The sequence below is a fragment of the Triturus cristatus genome, chromosome 3_1 (genome assembly GCF_964204655.1).
Source record: "Triturus cristatus chromosome 3_1, aTriCri1.1, whole genome shotgun sequence".
Lineage (NCBI taxonomy): Eukaryota > Metazoa > Chordata > Amphibia > Caudata > Salamandridae > Triturus > Triturus cristatus.
The window spans coordinates 949259268-949278190 of NC_140583.1; the positions used below are offsets into that span (position 1 = coordinate 949259268).

At 46.1% G+C, this 18923-nt stretch overlaps 1 protein-coding gene across 4 annotated transcripts in view; it reads left to right on the top strand.

Annotated features, from left to right (window-relative positions):
• The window catches only part of PRPF40A (pre-mRNA processing factor 40A), an 827412-nt gene that overhangs the window by 490667 nt on the left and 317822 nt on the right, over nt 1-18923 (top strand). For all 4 annotated transcript variants that reach the window (XM_085645530.1, XM_085645532.1, XM_085645531.1 and 1 more), the window contains exon 21: nt 5747-5884. In XM_085645530.1, coding sequence (XP_085501656.1) covers nt 5747-5884 — 138 coding nt within the window. The remainder of the gene's footprint in view (nt 1-5746; nt 5885-18923) is intronic.

Here is an 18923-nt window from a genome sequence, read left to right on the forward strand (position 1 = left end):
GTCGCCAGGCGCCACCGCCCTGCTCCGGGCGACCCCAGTTTCCTGTCCCAACACCCTACCCCTGAGAGCCTGGTTATCCAGGCCTCCACCTCCCAATCCTCTTTCCCGACCGCCCCGCCGGACCGGGATTCCAAGAGACTAGAACAGTTTGGCAAGAAGCTGTTCTCTTCCCTTAGTTTGGGCCTGCGGTCTTTGAACACCGCTTGTCTCTTGGACCGTTATTCCCACTCTCTGTGGGATGCGGTGGAGGACGCGCTGCCCCTGTGTCCAGAGGAGGTCCGGACACGACTTACCCAGGCTCTGGCCGATGGGAGGGATGCAACGCGACATGCTATACGTTGTGGGCTTGACACCACGGACTCGCTGGGTAGGGCCATTTCTACCACAGTGGCGCTTAGACGTCACGCCTGGCTGCGGTCCACGTCATTTTCTGGCGATGTCCAGAGCACTCTCATGGACATGCAGTTTGATGGCGCTCGCCTGTTTGGCGAGAAGGCGGACAGTGCGCTGAACCGCTTTAAGGACTCCCGGGCTACGGCCAAGTCCTTGGGCCTCTCGGCCCCGCGGTCGCAATCTTCCGCTTTTCGCCCCTTTCGTGGCCAAGGAAGGGGTGCCTCCTCACGTGCGCCTAGCCACCAGCCGCAGAACCAACCTGCGCGCGGTCGCGGACGTGGTTTCCGCCGAGGCGGTTCTGGAGGTCGACGAGGTCAGCCCACATCCACCCTGGCAGCATCCGCCTCAAAGCCTTCCTAGTCCGAGCTTTCAGGCCCATTCCACGCCAGTGGGCGGCAGAGTTCGCCATCACCTGCTACACTGGCGGTCCATCACATCGGACAGGTGGGTGCTGCAAATCGTCCGAAGGGGCTACTCCCTCCCCTTCGAGACGACCCCTCCAGCCATGCCACCGCAGCACCACCGTATCTCGGGGGATCATTTGAATCTTCTCCACGAGGAAGTTTCGGCCCTCTTGGCCAAGGGGGCCGTCGAGCGCGTTACGAGTCCAGAAGTAGGTCGCGGTTGTTATTCCTACTACTTTCTGGTTCCCAAGAAGGGCAAAGGGGGCCTACGCCCTATCTTGGACCTTCGGAACGTCAATGCCTTCCTCCGGAAGGAAAGGTTCAAGATGTTGACTTTGGCTCAGGTTCTAGCTGCCCTAGACCCCGGAGACTGGATGGTAGCGTTGGACTTGCAGGACGCATACTTCCACATCCCCGTCCTGCCGGCCCACCGGCGTTACCTGCGGTTCACGGTGGGCCAAGAGCACTTTCAGTTTACCGTGCTCCCCTTCGGCCTCACCAGTGCCCCTCGGGTGTTCACGAAAGTGATGGCGGTGGTCGCAGCTCATCTGAGCAGATCGGGGGTTCCAGTCTTCCCCTATCTCGACGACTGGTTGTTGAAGGCGGGCTCGCCCCAGGCAGTCGTCTCCCACCTCCAGACTACGGCGGATCTCCTGCATTTGCTGGGGTTTTCCATCAACGTGCCGAAGTCACACCTGAGTCCCTCTCAGAAGCTCCTTTTCATCGGAGCGGTTCTCGATTCGGCGCAGTTCCGGGTCTATCCACCGGAACAGCGGGTCCGGGATATACAGGCCCTGATTCCCATCTTTTGGCCACTATCCTGGGTTTCGGTCAGGCTAGTGTTGTGGCTTCTGGGGCTGATGGCCTCCTGCATCCTACTAGTGCATCACGCCAGGCGGCGCATGCGGGCTCTGCAGTGGGACCTGAAGTTTCAGTGGGCCCAGCATCACGGCAACCTGTCCGACCATGTCTTGATCTCGGAGGGCACTGCACAGCAGTTGCAGTGGTGGCTCACGGACCGCGATTGGGTCATGGGCAGAAGCCTCTCCCTTCCCCAACTGGAGCATGTCGTAGTGACGGATGCGTCCCTCCTGGGATGGGGTGGCCGTATGGGAGAGGCGGAGATCAGAGGCCTCTGGTCTCCGGCGGAGTCTCGCCTCCACATCAACCTGTTGGAGTTGAGAGCGATCCGGCTTGCACTGAAAGCCTTCCTTCCCTCTGTCAGGGGAAGTGTCGTGCAGGTGTTCACGGACAACACCACCGCCATGTGGTATTGCAACAAACAGGGCGGGGTGGGGTCGTGGACCCTTTGTCAGGAGGCCCTGCGCCTCTGGACGTGGCTGGAACACCAGGGCGTCACCCTAGTGGTTCAACATCTGGCGGGCTCTCTGAACGCCAGAGCAGACGAACTCAGCCGCCGGTGCATGATGGATCACGAATGGCGTCTGAACTCCGAAGTGGCGCAAGGTCTCTTTCAGCAGTGGGGAGAGCCTTGGTTAGATCTATTCGCCACCGAAGAGAACGCGCAATGTCAGCAGTTCTGCGCGTTGGAATTTCCAAGGCGGCACTCGCTCGGCGACGCTTTTCGTCGCGAGTGGAGTTGCGGTCTGTTGTACGCCTTTCCGCCTATACCACTTCTGCCCAGAGTGCTGAAGAAGATCAGGCACGACCGGGCCCAAGTCATCTTGGTGGCTCCGGATTGGGCACGAAGGTACTGGTATCCCGAGCTACTCAGTATGTTGACCGATCCTCCGATACGTCTGCCCCTTCGGGAGGATCTTCTGTCGCAGCAGCAGGGGACGGTCCTCCACCCGAACCTGTCTAGCCTCCACCTCCATGCGTGGAGATTGAGCGGCGGCAGTTGATGCCATTTGACTTGCCTCCTGAAGTCTGTGATATCATTCTGGCAGCCAGGCGTCCCTCCACAAAGACGGTATACGCCTGCCGGTGGAACAAATTTGTGGCATGGTGCACAGCAAAGGCTGTGGATCCCCTTTCCGCCCCTCTTTCTGTGGTTCTCCTCTTTCTTCTTTCTTTGGCCCGGCAGGGCTCTGCCCTGGGCACCCTGAAAGGTTATCTTGCTGCCATCTCTGCCTTCTTACGGCTTCCTGATCAGCCTTCTCTTTTCAAGTCCCCTGTAGTTACACGCTTTCTGAAAGGCATTACTCACACGTTCCCTCCTGTCCCTTTTGTAATGCCTCAGTGGGACTTGAATCTTGTCTTGACATTCCTGATGTGCGCTCCCTTCGAGCCTCTTCACAATTGTCCTCTTCGTCTTCTGACTCTTAAGACTGCTTTTCTGGTAGCCATCACCTCGGCTAGACGGGTGAGTGAGCTCCAGGCTTTATCTTCGAAGCCTCCTTTTCTGTCTGTTCATCCGGACAAGGTTGTCCTTCGGCCTCGTCCCTCCTTTCTTCCGCAAGTGGTGACTCCATTTCATCTTGGGTTTGTCACCTTGCCCACCTTCTTTCCGCCTCCGCATCCTTCCAAAGAGGATGAGAGGCTCCACCGTCTGGACCCAAAACGTGCGCTCTCCTTTTATTTGGACCGCACTAAGCAGTTCCGGGTGGACGACCAACTTTTCGTTGGATACGTGGGTGCTAAGAAGGGGAAAGCTGTGCACAAACGGACCATCTCTCGGTGGGTCGTTTTGTGCATCAAAATTTGTTACTCTTTGGCTAAAAAGGACCCTCCTGTTGGGCTGCGCGCCCACTCCACTTGGGCCACAGCGGCTACTACTGCTTTGGGACGGGGTGTCCCTTTGCAGGACATCTGTCAGGCGGCGACGTGGGCTTCGCTACACACGTTTGCCAGACATTATTGCCTTGACAGCCAAGTCCGGAGGGATGGCTTCTTTGGCCGTTCTGTCCTCCAGGACTTTCTGGTGTGATCTTGGTTCGCAGACCCACCACCGGGGATGGTATTGCTTGGGTATCTATTCTAAGGTGAGGAATCTAACTAACGTGTTTCTTTCAGATGAACAAGTTACTTACCTTCGGTAACGATGTATCTGTAAGAAACATTAGTTAGATTCCTCACCGACCCACCCATCCTCCCCGTTCTGCGAACTGACATCTAGGGTTAAGGTTGTCCTTTCAGGCCCCTAAATTTTATTTTTGGCACCAGTGTCGGTCTTTGCATGGCTCTGCGTTCCTGGCGCGGAAGGCTATGTACAAGAACTGACGTCAGCGCGCGAGGGCGGCGTCTAAGTACTCCGACGTCATCCCGGCGCACGACGCCGACGACGGACGCGGAGCCGCAGACGACGCCTAGCGACGCGCAAGGGGTATTGCTGACGAAAAATCTTCCGGATCCAGTCTGACGCCTGGGGATATTCTAAGGTGAGGAATCTAACTAACTAATGTTTCTTACAGATACATCGTTACCGAAGGTAAGTAACTTGTTCATCCATATGATAAGAATGGATACTGCAGAGAATAGCTAAAGTGATGTCATATAGGAATGATGCATTATGTATATCCTCTTTACCCTTCCAAATTAGTTTTTATTCACACTGATAGCACTTGCACTTTTTATTCGATCACTTTAATGAATCTTGTCCTAAGGGAAACATATTTTAAGATGGCCGCCATTGTGGTAAAAAGTTAGTCTATTTTTACTGTTTACTAGGACCCCGTGAGTTTTCACAGTTTAAAATGGTCGAACTTTATGCACAACAACTAACACTGACGAAGCCAGGTGGCGAAACACGTTTGTTAGAGGGATAGGGGGTCTGTAATAAAAACCACTTTGGAACCGGAGACCTGTGTGCTTTCCTTTCTATGTAGAAGGAGATGTGTGTGTATATGTATATATATATGTATGTATATATATATATATATATATATATATATATATATATATATATATATATATATATTACAGGGCCTCTAAGGGTGGCACAATAAGTGCTGCAGCCCTTCGAGGCCTTCACTGGCCACATTGCCCTTGGTACCTATGGTACCATTTACACGGGACTGGCATGTGTCCAAAGAGTACTAATTGGATTTTGTCTTAATGCAGTTTAGGGAAAGAACATGGGCCCTGGGGTACCTGGTTGGCAGGAACCCAGGGCACACTCAGTCAAAGTACATCAACAATTTGGGAAAAAGTGAGGGCAAAAATGCGAAAAGAGCACTTTCTTACACTGATTTTCTGCAAAATGACAAATTCAAGATAATTATTCAAACCCAGATTCTTTCAGCTCTGAGTCCAGGATATTGAAAAGTGTCTTTGGATACGTAGGACAGAATAACATGTACACATTCTGCAATCCCACAGGCTTTACCTGCCGTTAGAAGTGGGCTCAGGCCACTTAGTTTGCCACACCATTTTAGCCTACCTCGGTTCCCCCAGTGTTCACAAAAGTAATAGCAGAGCTCGCTGCCCCTCTTCTGAAGTCAGGGGTAGATGTATATGCCCATACCTTGGCCCCATACTCCTAAAGGCAGGCTTACCAGAATCCGTCGTAGACCACCTCCAGACAATGGCCAATTGTTCTTTGCCAGATTAAAGAGGAAAGGGAATAAAATACATTCTATTATAGTCCTTTTTTCAGATGAGAGCTAGAGCTCTTTGAAGTTAAGCCTTTGGTGTTCTAGTCTAACCCTTGCATCTTAAGGATATTTTCAACAAACCCATCTAATATGTAACCTAGAAGAAGACCATAGGCCCTATCAAATGGCTTCCTTGAATGGGAGTGATTACCCTTGTGAAATTACATTTAACAGGTTAAACGCTCATGCTCTTCTCAATTATTAAACTTAAGTTAATTTGTGCCCCTCAATAAAGCAACTGAACATTTCTGCTTTTTTGTAGCCGCAACTAAAGAAGTTTCAGGGTTTTTACTTTCGAAAATAATTTTATTTGTGTTTGTATTATATTTTATTTTTTCAGAGAGCTTAAATGTTTACTAATGCGATTATTTTAACCTTTCCCACAATCATTAGCTATTGGAGAAGGCTGAGGCGAGAGAACGTGAAAGAGAAAAAGAAGAAGCTCGCAAAATGAAACGCAAAGAAGCCCTGTTCAAGAGCATGTTAAAGCAAGCTGCACCTCCAATTGAAATGGATGCTGTCTGGGAAGATGTATGTATTGAATTATTTTTTTTTAAACAGAAGTGTAAAATGTTTTGATGGTGATGTGAGCTCTGTTTAATGACTTGTCTTGAGGAAACCTCAGATAAGCTCTTCACTTTAGCATTAACCCACTTTCCTATTGTATAGGTTATTCAATTGTGAACTAGAATGTACAAAATGCTATTTAAGAGTTAAAAGGTAAAGTTTTAAATTGACCTCATGCTGTCAAAGGAAGAGGTACAGGAAGCTCATTTTCTTTCTACGTATAGTTTTTATATAGAATAAGGAGTGGAGTACTAGCTTTGTATTTATCTTGGTAGTAAAGTATAGGTTCTCTGTAGCAAGACATTGCAAGTTTCTTTGCAGTCTAATAGACTTGATTTGAAACGTGTTTCCTTAAACCATACTGTATTGTTGCCTTAAAAACATAGTATAATGTGCATTTGTAACCAACCTAACAGTATAACAACTCCTGACTCAATAATTATAGAGGTTCCTTGGGTGAGGGGGCCCGGCTGGTAATAGACAAGTTGGAGAAGTGGGGATGTAGATGGAGGAGAGGGTCTCTGCATACAATCCAACACAAAATATGCCCCTTTAAGGATGATTCTGTGAATTTTGGGGAAAGGTTACGGTGATTTGAAATTTAGAGAAACTCTTTAGAGTCATTGAAATTAGTTATAGTTGTAGTTGTTATTTTTAAAGATCTGTCTTTTCCCAGTGCAACTTCAATTAATATTTGAAGCAGGATTTTAATGTTGCCTCAGCATGCTTAACATCCCTGCTATCACCCATATTTGAGAGACTTTCTGCATTTTCGTTTGGTTACTATTTTTGTTTCTATTGATAAGTCCAGTTTTAGAATGTCATACGTAGTCGTTAGTAGCTTGGTACTGTCGAGAAACCTTTTGCATATTTATGCTGAATATAGGTTTATTGCACTCTTTAAGATTTCATTCAATTCTTTAGTGACTTTATAAACACAACCAATTTGTTGCATTCCTACAGTTTGAGCAGAACGGCGCCTCTGGAGGATTGACATTGGCAGCAAAAAGTTGAGTTGTAAAGGCTCAATTTGAGCTTTTTAATGAATTGGTAATACTCTTTCAACAATCACAAAAGATGCCTTTGGATATTTGCGACCTAGTTATCTCGTTAAATTCAGGTCAGTAGTGTTGGCCATTTCTTATTACTGATCTTTCTGGAGTTTATTGAATAGAGGTCAGAGTTTCACATCAAGCTGGTAGACACCTGAGGTTACGGGACCTCTTCTAGTAAGTGGGCATAAATGCTTGGTATATCAAGTAGCTTCATCTCGGATTGTGAGCATTTGAGAATTAAAAAATTCAATATTTGATAGCTTATATGTATCCTTGACATCATTTAATGACCTCTTTTCACAGGTCTCAATCAGATCTTAAACCTGTAGACTGCTACATTCAGCCCATGAATTCCAGACTGATTGGTTTTGTATCTGTCCAAAGTCTAATTGAGGTGTAGTTTTTAATGGCATTATGGATTTGATTTCATGAATATTTAGAGCTTCTGCTGTGCCTTAGGATTTTCAAGGTGGGTTGTGGGTACCTATGATCAGTTACCGGTAAAGATAGATGGTTATTCAGTTTTATGATTTCTTTCTCAATAGAAAGATGCTAGAAAAGCTACTTCATTTAGTAGTTTCTTCAACCACCAGCTCTCTTCAGTAGCTAGATATGCTGTCTGGTATTAAAAGAAGTCTGATATTCCAGTGCCTCATGATCTTCAAGTAGTCTTAATTTGGATAGCACAATCTGAAGCCTTGCAACCCCTGCCTATCCGGTTGTGTTTAAATCCTGCTTTATTTGTCCTGAATACTGGTTCAAAGTGGGATTCGGACTAAGAGCGTTTTCTTACTACTGAAACCTTACCAGTCCAACATAGGGTTCAGTACGAAAGTAGAAAAAAGGGAAAGAAACAAAGAAAAGTAAATGTATGGGTTGTGAATGGAACAAAGTTTATTGGCAGGTTTAGGGTTAGAGTAAGATTTTGTGTGAGGAATTATGTAGTGTGTGTGGTGTTAGGTTAGGAGAATGGGTAATTTTTTACTACTAAATGCTGTTCTTTACTTTTTCATTTGAAGTCATCTGACTTTTGCTATTCCGTTTTTCTCAACCGCACAGGGTTGATTTTTTTTTTTTTTCTGGATCGGTCCACTAGTTTTATTTTCTTAAGGTAGGAAGCTACATAAGGTTTTGCAGAGTGAATTCTTCTGGATTCAGATGCTGTGCATTATTCTGCCGTCTAATGTTTGGGTCCAGAACTCTACTCTTGTATAATAGTCCTTTCTTATATCTTTGTTGTTGTCGGGCATCGACGGTCCTCACCATTTGGTACTTGTTCCAGCCTCCCCTGACGTCCGACACCCTCTCTGGAATTCCCCACGTGTGGTCGCCGTCTTCACATTCTTTTTTCCCTCCGTTGGGTCTGGAAGCATCCATGAAGCTGTCCAATCACCGAAGGGGAAGGAAAACAGGAATTTGTGGAAGATCATCACCATAGCAAAGTAAGGGAGATTTACCCTGAGATTCTAATGAATTACACTGAAAAACCATTGAAATAAGTGTAAGTATGTCGAGCTAACGAGGTACAATGCACAGACCGGGGGCTCGCAGCTCTGAGATGGAGAATACACCTTTCTGTTACTGCCTGGAGTGCCACGATGAGTTCACACAGAGGGTCATCCACCAGGTGTGCAACCTCTGCCTGCCGGGAGAACGCAAGACCGACACCTGCGAGGCATGCGCAGAGTTCAAACTAAAAACGCTGAAGGCACGAGAGACTAATGCAGTCACACTATGCCATGTATGGGCAGAAGGAAACAACTCCACTCAGATCTGACTTTCTTGCGAAGAAGAGGATAACTCTACCAAAGAAGCCGAAGGAGAGCTCTCTGTTGCCGAAAGAGCTATCATCAACGTTCAAAAAAGACCAGATCGAAGAAGAAGTGCACACCGTTCATGCCGAAAAAGATGGAAGCAATCGAGCCGAAAGCTTCGGACTCTAGACCACATAAGACTGCTTTGGGTCCCAAAATCTCGCTGACCAAAGACAAGTTGAGGCAAAAGGAACCCCTCTGGTCCCATACAAAAGGATACCGCAGGTGGAAGAGCATTGGAGAAGACACCGGAGTGGAAAGACGATTGAAAAAACAGGACAATGGCAGCTCAGTCAACAGCAGGCAAACTTCAGTGCTGAAAAAGAGCAGTGACTGCAATAGATACCGAAGAATGCTCCCTCAAAATCGTAAGCGAGAAAAGACTGCTGAAAGCCAGAATGGGCGTAATCCTCCCCTCCCAACCCCACCCAAAAAAATAAATTTGATGCCTGACTCCAGGCATTTCGAATATCGACAAACCTTTGACAGAAACCACGCAGGAAGAGAGTTTCTGAGCAGCTGGAACAGAGTTTTTCTATGAGGACCCTAGGGTACAGGGCCCGTACCAAGACATCGACGGGTCAGAGGGCGTGGATGAACAGTGGCAAGACATCAAGGCAGATTCACCTATCCGTCTAGTCCATCACCCCCGAATAAACATTATCATATACAACCAGCTTATTAAGAAGGCAGCAGAGTGGTATGGGGTCCAACTGGATGAAGAGAAGTCAGACATGCTTCCTACCTAGAGACACTGCCACCTTCACAAAAAAGTCAGTTCCTTCCGATGCTCCCAAGCATCCTGTACCAGGGGAGAGAGGTGTTTAAAGAGCCAACAACCTGCAGGTCAGTGATACCGATACCCCGGGTCAAGGAAAAATACAAATCGTCCTCTAAGGACCCAGCATACGTTCTGGCCAATGTGGTGGCGGACTAAGTCATTGTAGCCACTGCCAGGGAAAGAGCTAATACACCAATCACTTCTATACAGAGAAAGTAAAAGGATAGAAATGGTTGGAAGAAAATTGAAAAGCAGTGCGGAAACACTGGTGCACAGCAAACTCCAACTCCCTGCTTAAAGGGTATGCCCATCAGAACTGGTAGGAGATGGCAGAGCTAATGAAATACCGGTCAGAACAATACCAGAAACGGCATGTACCCTCGCAGGAGAAGGGAGGAACATAGCCGACACGTGCTTTAAATCATCACTGGACTTTGCAGACATAGAAGATAGACAATTGGTGACTGTATAGACCGTAAGGCAAAACACAATTGGCTACTAATCTCAGGGTTCAAAAAGAGGTGCAGACTGACATCATCAACACCCCTTTTAGCAGAGAACACCTGTTCGGTAGTGCAGCAGAGACACTGCATCAACTCAAAAAAGACAACACAGCAGTGTTGATGAGGGCCTACAGTTTAGGGGGCAGCAGAGAAGGGGAACCACCCCCATTAGAAGACCGACAGTTAGAGGAGGGTTTCAAACCCTTGCAACCCATGAAACCGTCCGACACATGGACCAGGCGCAATAGTGGCAACTCTAGGTGCCATAGAGACGGCCCTTTAACCGGTGAGCAAGAGGCAAAATACAGCCATCAAGACAAGCTGCAATAGCAAACAAGTGTCTCACTAAATCTAGACTTCCACCCACACACAACACCGGGAGGTCGAAAAATAGGAGACTTACTCCAGGAGTGAAGGGAGGTCACATCGGACAAATGGATTCTCAACACCATCCAACACAGCTATTTACCAAAACTGGAAAAACACTCACCAACTCTGGTCCCAAAGCACAACACCATACGAAGGAAGAAAAAGACATATCTTCTGACAGGAAGACACTATGACACCTGCCCCAACAGTGACCATTACCACAGACAGCTCACATATGGGATGGGGAGCTTATGGAGAAATTCTGCATCAGGGGTTTATGGAAACCACAACAATCCGTACAACACATAAATCTATTGGACTTAAGGACAGTGTTCCTAGCCTTAAAAACCTTTCAGAATCAATTGTGGAACAAGTCTATTTGAATGTGTATTGATAATACAACATCATTGCTCTGCCTCAACAAGCAAGATGAAACAAAATCCTTCCCTTCTAAAGACTAGCACAGGAGATATGGATATGGGCCATTCAGAGACGGAAACCATAACAGTGACACAGTGATGAGGAGTAGATAAGGTGAGACGGACAAACTAGGCAGGCAAGCATCCACCTTACACAAGTGGAAGCTGAATCTGATGGTAATAGAGAAGGTGTTTAGAAAATGGGGAACACCAGAAATAAGTCTGTTTGCAATGCCAGAAAACACAAGCATCTAGACACGCATACCCCCACTCTCTAGGGAATTCGCTGTTGATAGACTGGTCAGGGAAACTTGCATGCACATTTCCCCCCACTTCCACTAATCTGAATGGTGATAAATGCAGACTGTCACGGACGGCGCTCATACTCCTAGCTCGCCATTGGGCAAGACAAACTTGGTACTCTGATCTGATAGAGATGTCAGAGAGCATACAGAAACTACCAGTACCACAAGAGCTGCTTTCCATGCAAGGAGTGATCACCCGGAATCAAATACACTGAGTCTAACTGCTTAGCTGCTGAAGACACAGAATTTGATAATGTGGGACTGCCAGAGAAAGCAATGGCAGTCCTCAGGAAAGCAAGAAAACCAACGAAGAAATATTAAACAGCCAAATGGGAAAGGTTCACCCAATGGTGACACCTCTGGTCTTTTTCTGGAAAGGACACGAGAAACTAGGGTCATCAGATATCTTACACATCTGTTAGGGTAAAACCTAACTTTTGCAGCATTAATCCTTTTCTGGATTCACATGCTGTGCATTTTCCGCCATCTAGTGGTTGGGTCTGGCATTGTCTGTTTCTCCTTTTTAGGTCGAGCCTGAGCCAGCGCGCATGTGCTGCTCTGCGAGGCTTCTTGTAAGTATTCTAAACTACTCCGTGTAGGTCTGACTCCTCCCACACACAGGATTGGCATTTGCGTCTCTCCACGACCCGATCCACTGGTTCAACAACACGCTCCCTGGCTCAAGCAGTGAGCGGTATTTAAATGTTTAAATCCTGATAGACTATCAAAATCTTCTGTGTGCGTCTCGATTGCAACTTCAGTGCGTGCATCTGGTAACAGTCATCCTGATTGGAACTGCAGTGCGCCTTTTTTAAAAATTCTTCTTCTGTTTTGTTTTAAGCAACTTCAGTGCGTGCATCTGGTAACAATTATTCTAATTGGAACTGCAGTGCCATGTTTTTTTTTTATTTATCTTATGTTTTGTTTGTTAGTGTTCGTTTTCATTTTGCGTTTACGTTCAGTGCATGCATCTGGTAACAATCATCCTGATTGCCACTGCAGTGCGACGTGCTGTATTTTACAACTGCCGAAAGCGCTATAACACAAGGTATTTTTTCAAGTAAACACTATGAACTACATTAATAAATACACATTTACGTCCTTTTTTTGGAAGGCCTAGAGTGGGCTACAGATGCTTTATATGGGCCTTGACAGTTATTGGGGACAGGTCTTTTGCACAACTTCAGGCAACTTTTTAATCCCACCCACTCTCGAACACTGCTGCCACTGTGCCTCCAAATGATCAGATGGTGGTAAGGTAATCTCGCTCAGTACAGCAGTATTTGAGTCCCACTATGTTACCCCACACTTCTCACTCCTAGCAGCGAAGTAAAACAGCAAAGAGGACCATGTGCGCGTTATTTACCTTTCGCCGTGTTATGCAGTTCAGATGCTCCATCTGGGTTGCTGTGTCCAGTTGCATGGGTGCAAGAGAATTAAAGGCACATGACGGACACAGTGCGGTGGAAAAAGGAATTAACAGGGCACACCGCGGATGTAGATGAGCAGGGAGGGCAGGGGTGTCAGGCAGGAATGGTTAGTTACAAGGGAAGACTGCCTAGTTTGATACCTCCATCACCCTCTTTGAAATTGACTCCTAGAGTCATTTTTGTTGCTTAGAGTACTATTTTAGGTGGTTTAATTTTCAAGTCTGGCCTACAGTCAGCTTTAGCTGTCTGAAGTGCGCGCCAATGCAAAGAAGCCCCGTCACTTGCCCACAAGCGGCAAGACCTATTGGCTTTGCCAATGCTTGTTTCTTTGTGGAGCGTCCACTCCCATTTGGTGTTAAGTCCATCGCTTGTGACGTCAGACAGCACCCTGAAGGTTTCTGTGCATGGTACCCATCTTCTGATTCTTTTTTCCGCCTTTGGGTCTGAAGCAAGGGAAGAGACTCCAAAGTTTTGGACAAAACCCTACGGAGCCCATTCCAGGGATACTGACTAGGGAAAACAGTCAGAATCTACTAAGACAGGTGCCGGACATGAGGCGTGAAGGACGAGACCATACCTTTGGAGGCTAAATCCATCACACACAAGAATATGATCTCCCTGGCTTCAGATGCTGAAAGGGCCCTTGAGGTGGAAAAGAAGAAAAAACACACGGAGGCAAAAATGGCGGCACTCCTTCAACAAAAGGAGTTCGACAAGGTGCTAAAAGAATTCAAGAGTCCCGCTAAACCCTCCACTACCACAGAGGCTGAGGAAGACGAGGAAACTCCGGCTACCCCCAAACCTCACAAAGGGGTGTCAAGGAGGAACTCTACGTTTCAGATGAGGAAGAAGCAACAGGAACTTTAGAACGACCATGACACAGAAAGCCCTTAAAAACAGATCTGTAGCTGTCCCTTGAAGGATTCGCCACCAGGTGACAACCTTCTACAACAGCCTTATCAAGAGAGCAGCTGATACTTTCGCGGTCCCCTTAGAGAAGGAGAAAGAAGACTCATGTTTCCTCCTAGAGATATTAGCACCACCCACGAAAGATGCACAATACCTTCCAATGCTGGGGCATGTTTGAGGAACGAAGAAACCTGTTGGGGGTATAAAACTGAAAACGTTTCCTGAGATAGGCAGGGCCATACTCGTGCAGCATGAGCAATGGTCACAGCCTTGAACATTATCCTAGCGTTAACTGGCAGCCAGTGTAAGTTACACAGGTGTTGCCTTACACTAGAGCGCTTAGGAAGATCCAGAAGAAGATGGGCGGCAGCATTCTGATCAACCTGCAATTTGTCCACAAAGTAACAAGGAAGACCGACATACAGCGCATTCGCATAGTCAATGCGAGAGGTGACCAAAGCACGGATAACCGTTTCTTTAGCAGAGAGAGGCAACAGTGGCAAGAATCTGCTAATGAGTTTTAAAATACCAAAGCAAGTGCCAGTGAGTTTAACCAATCTAGTTTCCAAAATTGAGTTTATCAAACCAGATGCCAAGATTTTTCACAGGATGGCACAAGAGAAGGACAGGGGGATTCACTCGGCCAGAAATTATGCCAAAACAATGGGAAAACTCCCCAAAGAAAATAATCTGTTTTTTCTACGTTACATTTTAACTGAGCCGACACAAGCCAGCTAAATACCGCAGACAGGCAAGCCTCGACATGAAATGTGGTGGCCTCGTGTTTCTTCCAGGTAAACAAAAGTTGCGTTTCATCGGTGTAAGCAACCACTTTAGCACCTAGGTCCTCAGCCAGCTGAATAAGAGGGGTCATATAGAGATTGAATAGCAGGGGACTGAAAATAGACCCCCTGAGGAACCCCTGTCAAAGCTTGAGATGTAGACTCAAAAGGGGGGATCCAAACTTGTTGAGTTATATTTTCCAAAAAGGCTTTTACCCACTCCCAAGCAGTACCGATGATGCCCAACTTCATGCCCTCCTCAATAGGTATGGCCACCAACATTGGGACGACATTGAGGAACTAATGAACAAACTCCCAGAGGAAGATAAAAAGAGAGCAAAATCCATCATACAGGAGGGAAAAAACAAAGCAAACACCTCTCTGAAATCTACTCTAGACGTGACTAATACAGCCAGGAGACAAACACTAAGAAGGCACGCCTGGCTTAGAATTTCAGCCTTCAAACAGGAAGTAAAAACTTCCATAATCAATAAGGCCTTCACAGAAGACTCTTTGTTTAGAAGAGAGGTCGATGAGTCCCTATAGCAAACAAAGGACAGTGAGATAACCAGGGCTATGTGGGCTCTGCAACAGAGGAGCACCTTCAAAAGAGGAATATTTAACCTTAGAAGACCCACAGGAAGGTGGGTCTTCTCAACAGGGCAACAACATCAACTCCAAGGCAATGGACAGCAGTCCGGATACCAATCCTGGCAGCAGCAACCAAAGCAGTTCCTTCATGGCAGAGGAAGAGTCGGGGGACAACCCTCAAGAGGGGGAGGAGCAAATTCCGAGCACTTGCCGACTAAGGACTCCCACGCAACACCAGTGGGAGGCAGAAAAGCGCATTACCCACTTCAATGTAGAAAACGTAACTGGAGACAGTTGGATTTTAAAAGTGGTAAACCACAGCTACTGTATAGAACTAACAAAGAAACCGCCACCAAATCCACCATGAAAAGGGGTTTCCAAAGAACAGAACTCTTACAAATGAGGGAGGAAATAAAGGCACTCCTTGAAAAACGAGCAATACAGAAAGTACCAACAAGGGAGCACAACAAGGAAAACTACTCTCCTTATTTCTTGGTGCCAAAGCAACATCTAACTCTAAGACCAATCTTAGACCCCAAATTCATAAACCAATTCATTCGCAGGCAGCATTTCAAGATGTCAGCACTACAAGTAAACCCACAACTACAAAAAGGGTACTTAATGACAATAATAGACCTAAAAGACGCCTATCTTCACATCCCCATAAACCAAGGACACAAAAGATACATCGGGTTCATCCACGAGGACACTCACTACCAATTCAAGGTGTTGCCCTTCGGAATAAAATCGGCACCAAGAGTTTTCACAAAGTGCCTAGCAGCAGTAGTAGCGTCCTTAAGAAGGAGAGGAATCCACGTCTATCCCAATCTAGACGACTTGTTGGTGAAGGCAAGGTCAAAGCAAAGATGTTACTCACACATTCATCAAGTGATCACAACGCTGCAATGATTGGGATTTTCCATAAGCCACAAGAAATCATCACCAAGACCGGAACAAGAAAAAACCTTCCTAGAAGCGAGATTAAACTCCAAGATGGCACGGGCATACCCGACCCAAAGGATAATACAAGCTATCAAACGGGAAACTCTCCTCTACCAGAAGGGACCTTCTGATAGTGAGGACCTTTATGAGACTGATGGGCATTCCCCTCATTAACCATGCACGTCTACGCATGCACCTTCTACAGGAATAGCTGTGCAACAGTTGGTCACTCATCATATGGAGTTTGGAGGATCTAGTGGTTGTAACAGAAGAGGTACAGAAAGAGATGCAATGGTGGGCATCCAAGAACATAACACTAGGCAGACCTTTCAAATCACCAATACCCTCAGTGACCATCACAACTAATGCATCCCACAAGGGTTGGGGAGCACATTCAGGAAACCTAAGGGTATGGGGTCAATGGAACAGTGCAAACTCCATAAAACACATCAACTTGCTGTAGATGAAGACTGTTTCTTGGACTAAAGGCATTCCAAGCCCACTTAGGAGGGAAGAAAGTATTGATCCAGACGGACAATACCACAACAATGTATTACTTCAACAAACAGGGAGAAACTAAATTATTTACCCTAAGCGAGCTTGCTCAGGAAATATGGCAGTGGGCCATACCAAGGAGAATCAACCTGCAGATAATTCACCTGCCAGGAAAGGGCAATACAGAAGCAAATCCGCTCAACAGGCAGAACAACAGCTCACACGAATGGGAGATAAAGCAAAGGAGCCTGCAAAGGTTTTTCAGCCTCTGGGAGATACCAAAAATTAGACCTATTTGTAACTGTGGAGATCAAAAATGCCTATTCACCTCCAGGTTTCAACACAACCTACCAAAAGGGAATGCCCTGTCGCTAAACTGGTCAAGAGCATTTGCATACGCTTTCCCACCAATTCCTCTACTACAAAGGGTACTGGAATAAGAAAGACAACCAGGAACAGTCCTAATTCTCATAGCACCACAATGGGCAAGCTACACCTGGTACTCCAAGGGACAGGTGATCAAATTCAAGAAAGGGCAGGACCTTCTCACAATGCAGGGGGGTCAAATATTTAATCCCGTACCAGGAACACTTAGTCTTGCAGCCTGAGTACATAGAGTTAGGTAATTGTGAGAAAGTGCCCTCTTTCTACATGGTTACCCCCCACTTTTTGCTAAACTGCTGATGTACTTTGAGTGTACAGGTAAAATACAAGTTTTTTCTTTTGTTCCTGCACACTCACCATATACACAAATAAGCACCTCTACTCACTCATACACATCTCTTTTTTACCAGATTAAAAATCATTTCAAAAATGGCCCAAACAGTAAACCCAAAATACGTCAGGAGTAGAAATTAGTATATATGTTTATTGAACAGGATTTTTTGTTATCCTAGTATATCATTTTTAAAAAAAGAGAATGTTATAAAGAATTCAGAATTTTACTGATGTAATATTCTTCGTTCTAAGATCTTTAAAAGAAAAACAAATCCTACACATTGACCCTTATACTAATAAGGGAAAAATAAATACATACCAATCACAATAACAATAATACAAATCATGAGAGAGAAGAGAAAAGACAGTACACATTCGTAAAAGGACATACGCTAACTGGAACACCAGGGTTGGAAGGCAATCAGGGGGCACCTCTAAGGTGCCCTCTGGGTACACAAATCCCACACTGGCATCAGTTTGGATTTGAGAGAGAATAGTTTGGTAACAAACACTCCTATATGTAGTGAAGCCATCACGGTGCTGTGGAACTTGAGTTTTCTAGTTCCCAGCCCATATACTCCCTTATGGCTACACTGTCCATGTCCATATTTTGACATATTAGGCATACATTCTAAGTCCTGATGATGATGCCTATATTTCAATAAGGGTTCGAAACGTCGTCTACCAGAAAGCACCATGACTATTTCAAAAATGTTTTATTGAGATGTAAATAGCATGGGCTCTATACAATATGACATGGTGTTTAATATTTTTTAGCACCTCCTTGCAAATGTCTGAGTTTTACATGTATATAATTTGTTTAGCTTTTACTTTTTCCTCCTTAACCCACTCCTTGGCTTTGTGTTTAGATTTTATTTCGTCTATAGATAATTTTGTGAATTTCTTTGGTAAGGGACCTTTTGTTCCTTTAAAACGAACTCCACCCTCGGTCAATGGCATATCCTTGGGTTCCCTTGTTGACTATAATATGACCATGCAACAGAGGCACTTTCTCACAGCATCAAAATCGGCTACACATTGGCCAAGAAGCAACCCCCTGAGGGCTTGCATGCTCATTCCACCAACGCCAAGGCTGCGACCACTGCGTTAGCACGCAGAGTCTTGGTACTGGATATCTGCCAGGCTGCAACGTGGGATTATCTGCAGACGTTCACCTTCATCAGGATGGGCACTTTGCCCATTTGGTCCTGCAGGACTATCTAGTGTGAATCTGTTTCGCAGACTAACCTCGGGGGAGCTATTACTTGGGTATCTAGTCAAAGGTAAGGATTCTGTATCTAAAAGTCTCTAGAAGATGAGCAAGATACTTGCATTCACCAATACCTTATCTGGTAGTGACTCTGTGTAGCAGCAGATTCCTTACTGACTCATCCATCTTCCCCCGCTCTGCAAACGTCTATTAAATTAAGGGTTGTTCCCCTTTAAGGGCCCTAGCTTCACACACCAGTGGTGAGTGATATTTATGGCTCTGCGCGTCTGGTGAAAACAAAACTGACCTCCTTGTTTGCATGGCTCTTATGTAGGCACCTACACAGCAGACGCCACATGGAGCCAAATGACGCCACCTACCAGTGCTCAGGGGTACTGCTCACAAAAAATGTAAACATTTCCAGATCAAGTCTGACGTTTGGGGGAAATTTCTAAGGTAAGGAATCTGCGGCTAATTAGTCTCTACCAGATAAGGCATTATGGGAGATAGGTAACTTGTTGGTTAAGCATAAAAGGAACATGTCCTTTTTAACAAGCACCGTGACTGATGGGCTGCCAAGACCTTCTCTAGAGCAAGCTTATTCATATTTAAAAGGAAGGATTTGAACTGACGAGTGGTTCACTTTCCAGGGTTGAGTTGGCAGGTTTAAAGCTGCTTGGC